The following is a 12,770-nucleotide window of genomic DNA, read 5'->3' as shown; positions in this document are numbered from 1 at the left end:
TGTGTAGAATTTTGTGGAAAAATTTTGTAATTTTATCTATTTTGGAGTAGACTAACATAAAATGTGGAAAAAGTGAAGCGCTGTGAACATTTTCCGGCTGCATTATATGGTGAACGGAATGTGAAAGTAACAAACTAAATGAATGCTATCATCTCGTAAGTTAAAATGGAACATAATGTAGATAGATTGCCTACACGGTGGATAACTTGCTGAACCAAGACATTTATTCAACAACAACAACAAAAAAAACTTTTGCTCATGTAATCTCTCATAGATGTGGTGGGGCTTGGGTGGTCTCAGGAAAAAAGGTTGAGAACCACTAACCCGCTCACCCATTCATCTACATTTCTGCTGTACAAACCCCATGCAGAAACACAAAAGAGATTTGATTATAATTTTATATAATCTCATCCAGTGCATTCCATCTTAACATATTTTAAGTCACATTTAAGAAAACCTTCAATACTTAATACTTTACTTGTCAGACACGTAATCCTTTTCCAGAGCAGACTTGGACATACAGCTTAGACATGTAAATATGCAGAGGCGCATCCTTTATATATAATGAATGTTTGTGGGACATGCAGTGACTTGGTCTATTTGTCAGACTCTACAATCAGCTCGTTGACAAAGCCTTTGTAAGAAACGATGTTCTTCTCATGGTCAACAGCTGCTGTCAGCATCTCATCCATCTCATTCTGAGAGAAGGGCTCACCTGGTGAAAAAACAGCCACGATAGAAAATATGTTATTCAAAGTTTCTACAGTAATAATAATAAACATGCTGGTTTCCCATTTAACGCCCCGTGCTTTTCAAAGTCACAGAGTAGCAATTGGTTGTTTTGCCTTGACCTTCCTCTGTCAGGTACTTTGTCAGCTCCTCGGGCTCCAAGTATCCTTTCTTTTCTTTGTCGAGAACCTGCCAACACCATGAACGCTTTCAGGGTTTCCACAGATCAGTAATAACACTGGTGTCATCACTCTCAACTAGTACCTTCTCATACGGTATAGTTAACTGTTGAACATTATACCAGCGGTGTCTAAAGTTATCAGATAAATCCATGAGACTGGGTGCTTTCAAACACAGAGGAAAGTGCAGCTGGTCTCACCTCAAAGGCTTGAAACAGAAGATCCTGAGAAATGGGACTGAACCTTAAAGACACATGATGCCGGTACTTGTTGCTGTCACTCATATTACAGTAGTACATCTTTAAAATGCTTAACAATTCAACATCAGTGCTGCTCACAGACAGTGGTGGGCACAGCTAACAAAAAAGTTAGCTTCGATAACAGATAATCAGCTAACTGAATCTTTTATGAAGCTAAACCGATAAACAACCCAAAAAATGATCAGAAGCTACAGCTAATCGATTACTTTCAGTATTGTCTCCGGTACACTTGCAACTAATGCCAAATCACTTCTGGTCGTGTCACAGACGACCACAGACCCAAACAATGAGTCAGCACTTCTGTCTTTGTGCACCCTGCCCACTGCTGGAAGCTCCTATTTACTATATATCTTGTCGGAGTGGCTATACGCCCAACCGTTGGGTCAATAAAGTAAATACGCGAGCATATACGCCCAACCACAACCAACCAATGAATGCGCTTGTAAGCTCACTTCCGGTTTCAATGCGGGAGGGTTCGCAGCCCACGGAGGAGCTGTGATCTAAAGTGGTTCTGTTTGGCTCATCACACCCAGGGAACAGTGTCAAACTAACACCATCTTACAGCCAACAAGCAGCATTTTGTTCAAAAACTGTTTCGTTGTTGTTAACAGGCTTCCGTTCAAAATGCTTATGAAGTTTGTCTGTTTTCATCCATTGCTGTGTTTTCGCAGTAATTAAAGATGGCGCCATTAAATGTGTCAAACATACTCCGAAATAGAGCCTTAAAAAGTGGTGTAAAAAATGTAGTTTAGATGCACAAAACGTGTCAAATACATGATCACGGTTGGGCGAATAAGACATTATATTTATCTGCCTAACGTTGTGCATGTAATGTTCAATGTATGATTTATCTGCCCAATGGTTGGGGGAATAAAGTAAGACATATTTATTTGCGCACCGGTTGGGCATGTAATTATCTGTGCACCGGTTGGGCGTGTAATGTTCTATGTATGACTTATCTGCCCAACGGTTGGCCGAATAAGGTAAGACATTAAATATCTGCCCAACGGTTGGGCGAATAAGGTAAGACATTATATATCTGCCCAACGGTTGGGCGTATGGCCTTTACCATATCTTGTAGCAGTGAAGCAGTTGAGAAGAGCTGCGAAGCTCCTACTCAATAGCAGTGTCACCGTGAGGTGGAGGTCTTGGAAAATAAAGCAGTGCTGACTTATGGTTTTGAAGTGTAAATTAGAATTAATACAGATAGAATAACTCCATTAATGTGAATTCTGTCATTTGTACAAAGTTAAAATATAACGTATATCTTTTCATTTTAAATAATGCACTAATTCTGAAGTTTTGTAACAAACACAGACAGACGCCAAAGGGATTATGGGTAAATGAACCTCCAGTAACACTGATTGGTTGACTCATTCATTCTATGTAAAAAACGACACGTTAATGTGAGGTGTGTGTGTGTTGGTGTTTACATATAAATGTGCTTTTGTAAAATGTGTCATTTTTTTATTTGTAAAAAAAAAGGCCATTTGCAAAGCCAAAAGTTGGTTTGACAACCGTCTGATATAACCGGGGTCAAAATAAACAGAACACGGCCATCTACTGGTACGCAGACGCTTACTAATTAGGGTGAATACTGCCATGAACACTACTGGCTAGTACAACCCCTGGCAAAAATTATGGAATCACCGGCCTCTGAGGATGTTCATTCAGTTGTTTAATTTTGTAGAAAAAAAGCAGATCACAGACATGACACAAAACTAAAGTCATTTCAAATGGCAAATTTCTGGCTTTAAGAAACACTATAAGAAATCAGGAAAAAAAAATTGTGGCAGTCAGTAACGGTTACTTTTTAGACCAAGCAGAGGGAAAAAAATATGGAATCACTCAATTCTGAGGAAAAAGTTATGGAATCATGAAAAACAAAAGAACGCTCCAACACATCACTAGTATTTTGTTGCACCACCTCTGGCTTTTATAACAGCTTGCAGTCTGAGGCATGGACTTAATGAGTGACAAACAGTACTCTTCATCAATCTGGCTCCAACTTTCTCTGATTGCTGTTGCCAGATCAGCTTTGCAGGTTGGAGCCTTGTCATGGACCATTTTCTTAAACTTCCATTAAAGATTTTCAATTGGATTAAGATCCGGACTATTTGCAGGCCATGACATTGACCCTATGTGTCTTTTTGCAAGGAATGTTTTCACAGTTTTTGCTCTATGGCAAGATGCATTATCATCTTGAAAAATGATTTCATCATCCCCAAACATCCTTTCAATTGATGGGATAAGAAAAGTGTCCAAAATATCAACGTAAACTTGTGCATTTATTGATGATGTAATGACAGCCATCTCCCCAGTGCCTTTACCTGACATGCAGCCCCATATCATCAATGACTGTGGAAATGTACATGTTCTCTTCAGGCAGTCATCTTTATAAATCTCTTTGGAACAGCACCAAACAAAAGTTCCAGCATCATCACCTTGCCCAATGCAGATTCGAGATGCATCACTGAATATGACTTTCATCCAGTCATCCACAGTCCACGATTGCTTTTCCTTAGCCCATTGTAACCTTGTTGTTTTTCTGTTTAGGTGTTAATGATGGCTTTCGTTTAGCTTTTCTGTATGTAAATCCCATTTCCTTTAGGCGGTTTCTTACAGTTCGATCACAGACGTTGACGCCAGTTTCCTCCCATTTGTTCCTCATTTGTTGTGCATTTTTGATTTTTGAGACATATTGCTTTAAGTTTTCTGTCTTGATGCTTTGATGTCTTCCTTGGTCTTCCAGTATGTTTGCCTTTAACAACCTTCCCATGTTGTTTGTATTTGGTCCAGAGTTTAGACACAGCTGACTGTGAACAACCAACATCTTTTGCAACATTGCATGATGATTTACCCTCTTTTAAGAGTTTGATAATCCTCTCCTTTGTTTCATTTGACATCTCTCGTGTTGGAGCCATGATTCATGTCAGTCCACTTGGTGCAACAGCTCTCCAAGGTGTGATCACTCTTTTTTAGATGCAGACTAACGAGCAGATCTGATTTGATGCAGGTGTTAGTTTTGGGGATGAAAATTTACAAGGTGATTCCATAATTTATTCCTCAGAATTGAGTGATTCCATATTTTTTTCCCTCTGCTTGGTCTAAAAAAGTAACCGTTACTGACTGCCACAATTTTTTTTTCCTGATTTCTTATACTGTTTCTTAAAGCCAGAAAGTTGCCATTTGAAATTACTTTAGTTTTGTGTCATGTCTGTGATCTGCTTTTTTTCTACAAAATTAAACAACTGAATGAACATCCTCCGAGGCTGGTGATTCCATAATTTTTGCCAGGGGTTGTAGATGGCAGTAGAAACCCTGAAAACCTGCAGTTTTCATACAGCTCATTTATTATTCCAAATAAATAATCTGTCCGTGTCTGCTACATTTAAGATGCGTGGAAGTTAATAAACGCAAACCAAATTTCAGACATCTTATATGTATTACTCTGGAACAAAGAGGACAGTCAGTGTTTGACCAAAGCAAGACGTTAAAGAACATGAAGTGTTGCAGCTCACAATGATTCCAATTGAAAATAATGGAGAAGCAACTTGAGCTGCTTCTGGCATTTTTACATAAAACAAACACAATAACAACATCTATAAACCCAAAGAATATATTCACGAGCGTTTTAGGCACAATATACAAAGGGTTTAATGCTGTTGTCCGTGTGGAGCCTGATCAGAGTGTCGCAAATGCATTTCTTCTGTTGTGAATGTACTGAGATTACCCATAATGCACTTTATGGAGACACAATGTCCACACTGAAACCTTCAAAATTAGTGCATTATTTTAAAACATAAATCTGAAATTTTCACTTTATAAAACTTCAGACGTGATGTTAATTTAAATAACTTGTCTGAAATTAGTTTGGTTAAAATTTTAGCCATAAGTTAAAACTGTATGCCTCTGGATGACTTGGGTGATATTGCCAGCGTATTAGTATGGGGTCAAAAGAAATGAGCTTTTCTTTTCTGTGACTAGTTCGTCTGTCTGCAGAGGATAGAGGGGTTTCTTCAAGAACCAGCTCTCCTCTCTTTGCAGAGGATAAAGCTGTGCATCTACTATAAAACATTTAACAGGTAAGTACTCAAGTCTTTGATTTTGGACTTCATAAATGTTTGTAACTATTAAGCTTTGTTCACCACGCCTGCAAAAATAGGGTAGCAGTCTAAAATTTATCGGTCCAACATTTATCGGAAGATAAATTAGTCCCCTGATGGTTTTCAAAGTTATCTGAAAAGCTAATCCGATAATGAAAACATTAGCTTTGATAATTATCGGTTAGCGGATTGACGAATCTGTGCCCACCACTGCTCAAAGAACATCATTTTGGAATATGTAATGGTTCCATAACTCTAACCAAAAAAATAAGAGAAAAAAAATCTCACCTGTGCTCCAGCAGCACTTTGGTCATTATTGGGAGGAATTTGTCTAAATGAATATATGTGGTGTGATCCTCTTCAATCTGGTTAAACACAACAAATAGTTAAAAAAAAAAAAAAAAACTTTTAATCCTCATATACATTCAAAAAGATCATAATTTCACAAGTAACTTGAAGGACACTCAGGGAGTGGATGCCTCTGCCAAGGCCCCACGGTCCCCTTTAGTGTAAATTAAGACACAAACTAAATTCCAATCTTTTTTCCACTCTAGTGGCCCACCCTTGTCTGAAAAATTTTATTTCCACCAGATCCAGTTGATGACCTTAACTTAGATGAAAGTACCCCTATGGGAAGGCAAACAGGATTCTGAACACTCACCATTGATCCTAATTGTTTTCCTTCATCCTTATCGCTTACCTTTGTTTCTGAATGTTGATCTATGATCCTGATCTTTATTCAAGATCACTCAACTTTGATCCATTTTGATCTTGACTACTGGCATTTGAAACTGATCACTGAGCTTTGATCCTAGCAACTCACCTTTGATCTTAATTTATAATCTTGATCCTTCTTTGATCCCTAACTTTGATCCTGATTGCTGGCCTTAATTCTAACCTTACCTCTTTCAGACATATTTTTACAAAAAAGAAGCCTTAATGCAATATTTAAAAATTGATGGGAGGTGATTTTATTCTGACAGCATCACTACCTCAGCGGAAGTCCTTCTGTACACCTGATGTAATCCTGAGTTCTGTTTGCTTTTTACACTCAAACAAAATAATACAACACCGTTCTGACCTCAGCAATGAAGTCCTGTAGTTCTGCTTTAGATGGGAAGCAACCCAGGGAATAAATGATGGTGCCAATCTCCCTAAAACCCAATGACAGTACAGAAAATGAAAAGAACAGCAATAAACAACAACTTTATATCAGAAATAATCACCATGCTCTCTGGGAAACATACTAGTGTTTGTTGCTCTAAATCATTAGGACTCGTGCCTAAAAAGTCAGGTTCATTTTTGATAGGAGAAAAATCTTTTATCTGTTTGTCAAAAACTGAACATTTTGGAAAATGTAACTCCTATTTTTAATGTGAACAGAAGTACATCAGGTGGCTGTAAAGGCAATTAGGAATTTACTGATCAGTGTCTCGTTTTTCCTCATGTGGATCTCTACTGGCATAAGAAAACTGACAGCTCACCGGCCAAAGGTACAGCAAGGGAGAGAAAAAATAGTTTGATTATAACAATCTAGATTGCCACATTCTGTCCTTGTAGCAGAACTGTCACAGCAGCTTCACAGCATACCGTCACACTCACCGGACATCCACTGTGTTGTTCAGTTTAAAGTCAAACAGGCTGAAAGCTGCTCTGATCTTCTTGTGGATCTCGGACACAACAGCTTCTGTCAGACACCAGGAGGGAGAAAAAGAGGAACCAAGGGCAAGATCATGATTACTGTTGTTCATTTGGCTGCTCCCGGTTTTGTTTGGGGTCGCCACAGCGGATACAACCAGATCCGCATTGGTAATTGGCTCAAGTTTTACACCGGATGCCCTTCCTGACGCAACTCCAGTTTTACCTGGAGAAAGGCACACAGCCACTGGTGTTCCAAAGAGGTCTCCCATCCAAGTACTAACCAGATCCTGCTCTGCTTAGCTTCTGAGATCTGACGGGATCAGGCTGACATAGAGCAGACCGACTGCAAGATCATGATTATAATGACAAAAAATAAATAAATCCTCCTAGAATCCTCCTATCCTCCATGAGGACCCCTAGAACTGAAGAGCCGCAACCATTTTGAATGGTCACATGATGTGATTTAAAATAGCGTGGGGGAAGAATTGATTCTGTCACAACATTGTGACCTCTGGTTTGCTTCTGCATCAGATCAGTGACAATACGCGGCTGTCTACGTGTTTTACCAGAGACACATTGTGTATTTGGGAGTGGTATTTGCTCTTGAATTAAAGATTTAAGTAATTATTTGTTTGAATTTAGTTATACGAGGTCTCTTAGATAATAAACCGACCCTTTTATTTTTTTTTTAACTATATGGATTTGAATGACGTGATTACACCAATCATGCTTGAACCCTCGTGCGCATGCGTGAGTTTTTTCACGCGTGTCGGTGACGTCATTTCCCTGTGGGCAGGCCTTGAGTGAGATGTTGTCCCGCCCTCTCGGCTGAATTCCTTTGTTTCACACGCTGCTCGAGACGGCGCGCGTTGCTTTATCAAAATTTTTTCTGGACCTGTGAGGAATATCCGAGTGGACACTATTCGAGAAATTAAGCTGGTTTTCTGTGAAAAGTTTAACGGCTGATGAGAGATTATGGGGTGTTTCTGTCGGTGTAAGGACTTCCCACGGAGCGGGACGTCCTGCAGCGCTTCCAGGCGCTGTCGTCGGCCTGTTTCGAGCTGAAAACATCCTAATTTAAGGCTTAATTCACCCAGGACATCGTGAGAGAACAGAGAAGATTCAGAAGAGGCCGGCATGAGGAATTTATGCGGACATTCCACTGTTTAAGGACATTTTTTTTAATGAAAGACGTACGCGCAAATTCGCCGAGTCGTTTCCGTGACGACTCGGCAAATCTGTGTGCGCCGCGACAGGAAAAACACCTCCGTGTTGAAAACCATTTGTAGAATTCAGGCGGCTTTTAATGGCTTTCAACAAGTGAGTAACTGAGAAATTGTTTAACAGCTTGGGCATGTTCCAACTTGCCCGTTAAGATTTCCAACGGAGGTGTTTTTCCTGCCGCGACCCCCCGCGGTCGGGTCCAGCCCGACATGCGACTCTGCCCGCACGTTCTTTCATTACAAAATGACCGTTAACAATGGAATGTCCGAATAAACTCCTCATGCCGACTTCTTCTGAAAGTTCTCTGTTCTCTGACGACTTACTGCGTCAACAGAGCCTGAAATGTGGAAGTTTTCAACTTGAAACGGCGAGACGCTGCCACCTCGAAGCGCAGATCGCCATCAGGCGCCGTGGACCGTCCTTAAAGCGACACTACCAGACCAAAATCTCTCATCAGCCATTAAACTTTTTACCGAAAACCAGCTGAATTTATTGAATGGTGTCCACTCAGTTGTGCCTTACAGTTTTGAAAAAATTTTTATCAAACAAAGCAACAGTCTCTGAGCCATTCCTAAACAATGAAAAAAATCGACGAGCGGGTGGACGACGACTCACTCAAAGACTGCCCACAGGCGAATGACGTAACCGACAGGCGTGAAAAAACTCTCGCATGCCCACGAGGGTTCAAGCATGTCTGATGTAATCACACGTGATTCAAATCCATATGGTTTTTGAAAAAATAATAAGGTCGGATACTTTTCTAATAGACCTCGTATTTCTGTTGTTGGGGCCTTTCAGAGGGTTTGGATAATATCGCCCAGGAGTGATATAAAACCAAATTAGCAGCAGCAGGACTGCCACCTTGACCGTACCAACTCGAAGCTGGACTATGGAGAAATGATCCTACACAATGGCCAGATGTTCAATATCCTGTTATTTATTCCTCCCTCATAGACACACCAGGTATTTTTGAAAGTAATGTATACATTGTGACTTGCTGGTCTGTCCCAGTACTGGCCATGCTGCTGATTATTCCCCTCCAAAGTACTCATGATAGTGATCGATGTGATGCATAATCCTCTTGATGTGTCATCACTATGCTTTATGAAATACTGGCCTGTGCTGAGGAGGGCCATGCTGTCCAAATTTTGCATTCTGTGTTTTGTTTTTAATATTGTAATGGATTTTAATTTTCTTTCTCACTTTATTGGTACAACTCACTGCCTCACACTGCCCAGGCATTTTAAAAACCAAAAACAGTGGCTAAAATGTAAAAAACTTGCCTCTAATAAAACTGTCCACTGCTGAAACAATCCACCAGCACGATTATTGTCACCACCAGAGAGCGTTGCTATGCATGTTGCCAAGACCTCACAGACAGAGTGCCCAGATGTGCAACCGAGTCAACAGGCCAAAAATGTGTCTTGGATTTCAAAGTAAGTAGTGCACAGTGCCGAAACTGGCCACTTAGAGCGCCACTCAGATTTCTGTTGGCTGCTGTCTGTGACAACATCAAAATTGTTTGAGAATCAGCGATATTCTTTAAATCTGAGACACAATATTCGTGTAAGTGTGAAAACAACATACAGAATTAAAAAGATTTTTTTCTAGGCCATGTTTCCTGCCAATTTATTTCTCTGAATCAAATTTTTTTTACTTTTGTTGTGATTGCCGGTGTCCCCGCCCATTCCAGTAAATATTTTGTTGCAGTCTTCAAAATTTACATCAGCCTACATTGATGTTCGGTCCAAGGCAAAGCCTTAATTATGTTAATAATGATGATAGAAAAAGATTCCCTGTGGGTGCACTGCCTTCCTCACACTTCCAAAGACATGCAGGTTAGGTGAACTGGAAATTTTAAATTGTCCGTAGGTGTGTGTGCAGGTGTGAATGTGTTTTTCTATGGACTACAGTGGGCAGCCGGGCATTTACTGCGCACGCAGCCCATTAGTGTCCCCTCACTGGTTAGCAATAGTAGAGCTGCTGAAAACAAATCGCTAAGAACAAATCCCATTTGTCAGTGGTGGAACCAGAAATTTTTCATTGGGGTGACCAGGGTGAGACCATTACTCACATAGGGGTGGCAATAGATTGATACTTGAAATGTCTTGAAGACTGTTTTCAATATTATGATTGTTATTGTAGTTTTTATTTACTATTTTAGTGTGACCTTATAACAGTAGGCCTGTCCCAATTCATATGAATTAGATTAACAGGAAATCTTCACAAATGTAAATATTAATAAACCCATATCAGCTTGTTCCTACATGACAATAGTACATTACATTTTTTCTTTTAGTGTCTAGTTTCCCCAGAACAAAATCCAGAAGAATAATCATTATTCTTCTCTACAAGAGTCAAGACAGAAGTCAGACCACCAGAGCAAGAATTTTAGCTGAGGAAGCTTCTGCGATTTGAAGCGAAACGTCCTCGCGTCAAGCAACCCCAGTCCAGTCGAAGATTCAAGCTTCTCTAATATAGGCTTGAGTCTCCCATGTGCCTTCTGGCAAAGTGTGGCTGAAATGTCACATCTTCCTTCTACATATTCCCGTCCACCATGAAGCTATGTACATGGTGATGCAAGAGCCAAAAGTTGCATTGTACACAATTTCTCAATTACAGCCACAGAAGCCTAGAATGCCTAGTCATGGGTGTCTTGGTGGCTTCCCCTCACCAGTCTCCTTCACACACAGTACAAGAAACATTAACTTGGACAGGTTCATATATCCATCCCTTGTCTTGTCTTAAGACAACTGGCTATAAAAGTGACGATGTGTATAGAAAATATTCTTTAAATTTAGTTTGTCCAGTTGCATGTGGGCTGTGAAATGGAAAGAATGTGTATAAAAAGGGCCATGCTAAAATACAAAATGGAGCAAAATGAGGCGAAATGGGTACTGATAATCACGAAATTGGGGTAAAATATAATGAAATGGAGCAGACTGAACCAGACTGACTCCAAATAATTACTTTTATGTCATTGTTTAGCTTTTGTTTTTGGGATAATAAAAAGAGCCTTTCGTTCATTGATACAGACTCCTTTCTTCTTTTGTATAAAACGTTCATTCGTCCTCATCTCGAATGTGCAGGCGTGGTCGCCATATCTCCAGAAAGACAAAAATACTTGGGAAAAAGTACAAAGAAGGGCCACTAAGTAGGTACCAGAATTAAAAAATCTGCCTTATGAGGAGAGGCTCTTGGAATTTGGTCTTACTGCACTTGAACATAGAAGAACTTGAGGGGACTTGATCGAAATGTATAAAATTTTGCACGGCTTTGAAAATGTTAACTTTAATGTGTTCTTCGAAATGAGAAGGTATGCTGGCCTTACAGGCCATGAACTGAGCCTGGAAGTAAATAGATCGAGGTTGAATGTGAGAAAAAATTTCTTTAGCAATCGACCTATTACGCTTTGGAACAGTTTACCACCTGAAGTGGTTCTCTCACCCAGTATCAATGCTTTCAAAGCAAACTATGATTTGTATTATAGTGTAAATGCCACCAGGTTTTAGAATTGTTAATAACTGTTTTATTGTAACTTTTAATAATGTTATGACGTGTCATCATATACATTTATGTATACAATATTTTTTACACAATAAAATGAATTATGTTTTTGTGAGATGCGCTCAGTACATGTAGTAGGTGCAGCTGCGCCATCTGGCGTTCAAAAGATGAAACTTCTTTCAATGGGTCAGTCTGCTCCATTTCGCTACGTTTAACCCCCGTTTCGTTATCATCAGTTCCATTTCGCTTAAAAATAATTAAATAAAAGTAATTAATTGAATCATATTTAATCACATTTGGAGTCAGTCTGGGTGAGTCTGCTCCATTTAGTTACTTTTTACCCCCATTTCGTGATTATTAGGCTCCATTTCGCCCCATTTTGCTCCATTTCGTATTTTAGTATAGCCGTATAAGAATGGCTGTAAATCCTAAATAGTTAATGCAATATGTTCGTTGAACCCCTTAAATTAAATCCACACTACAATCTTGTTTAATTTAAACTACATTCTGGTAGTTGCAAAAAGTTAGGATAAAAATATGTCTGTTTCATATTGCTCACTTTCTCCTTCAGAAAATTTTATCAGCGTTGTGATGTACCACAACAGCAAAAGTAAGCTTTCAAATAACCTAAATACTGTAGCACCTCAAATAGTCCCTCCCGCGCTGTTGTCTGATAATAAAGTTTATATATCGCACCAACCTGTGCTTTGCTTGTTCGCCATGTTTTCGGTTCTTTAGGTTATGTTGCTTAGCAACCAGCCAAACTCGTTTCTCTTGCAGACAATCTTCGCTCACACACTGATCTGAGATCACGGAGTCGCACTGACAGCTGCAAAACAAGCGCCTCTGTGTGTGTTTGGTATTCGGGGTGTCAGCTGAAATCCAGAAAGAGCTAACTTTCGTCCTTAGGAATTTTTTCAGTGGATTCAATACGCACTTCCATATAAGAGCCTGTATTTCAAAATAAAAGTATGTGAGGTTACTGCAGACCTGACAGTCTGCATCAGTCTGTTATCCGCTAACATCCAGCAGATTCGAAACAGACGCCCTGAAGCCACGTCCACCATTCTGAAAGTGGTCAAAATACAGTTACATTATAACTCCTGGAAAAAACATCAACTAAA

At 39.7% G+C, this 12,770-nt stretch overlaps 1 protein-coding gene across 1 annotated transcript; it reads right to left on the bottom strand.

The window, feature by feature from the left end:
* Nucleotides 1-537: 537 nt before the first annotated feature.
* efcab2 (EF-hand calcium binding domain 2) lies at nt 538-12,422 on the bottom strand. The gene is made up of 7 exons (XM_034187746.1): nt 12,347-12,422; nt 6,877-6,961; nt 6,356-6,428; nt 5,563-5,639; nt 1,109-1,151; nt 852-918; nt 538-715 (listed from the first exon to the last, which is right to left on the bottom strand). The coding sequence occupies exons 1-7, from the start codon at nt 12,366-12,368 to the stop codon at nt 597-599; spliced, it is 486 nt and encodes a 161-aa protein (XP_034043637.1). The 5' UTR covers nt 12,369-12,422; the 3' UTR covers nt 538-596.
* Nucleotides 12,423-12,770: the final 348 nt, after the last annotated feature.

The sequence above is a fragment of the Thalassophryne amazonica genome, chromosome 2 (assembly GCF_902500255.1).
Source record: "Thalassophryne amazonica chromosome 2, fThaAma1.1, whole genome shotgun sequence".
NCBI classification, from domain to species: domain Eukaryota; kingdom Metazoa; phylum Chordata; class Actinopteri; order Batrachoidiformes; family Batrachoididae; genus Thalassophryne; species Thalassophryne amazonica.
Note: the sequence above shows the minus strand (reverse complement) of the source record. Positions and strands in the feature narration are given on the sequence as shown.

Coding starts and splice junctions, on each gene's coding strand:
- efcab2 (XM_034187746.1), bottom strand. CDS start 12,368: ATGGCGAACAAGCAAAGCACAG. Junction 6,429..6,876: donor AACAACACAGTGGATGTCCG/GTGAGTGTGACG, acceptor ATTGGGTTTTAG/GGAGATTGGCACCATCATTT. Junction 716..851: donor AAAGTACCTGACAGAGGAAG/GTCAAGGCAAAA, acceptor TTTTTTCACCAG/GTGAGCCCTTCTCTCAGAAT.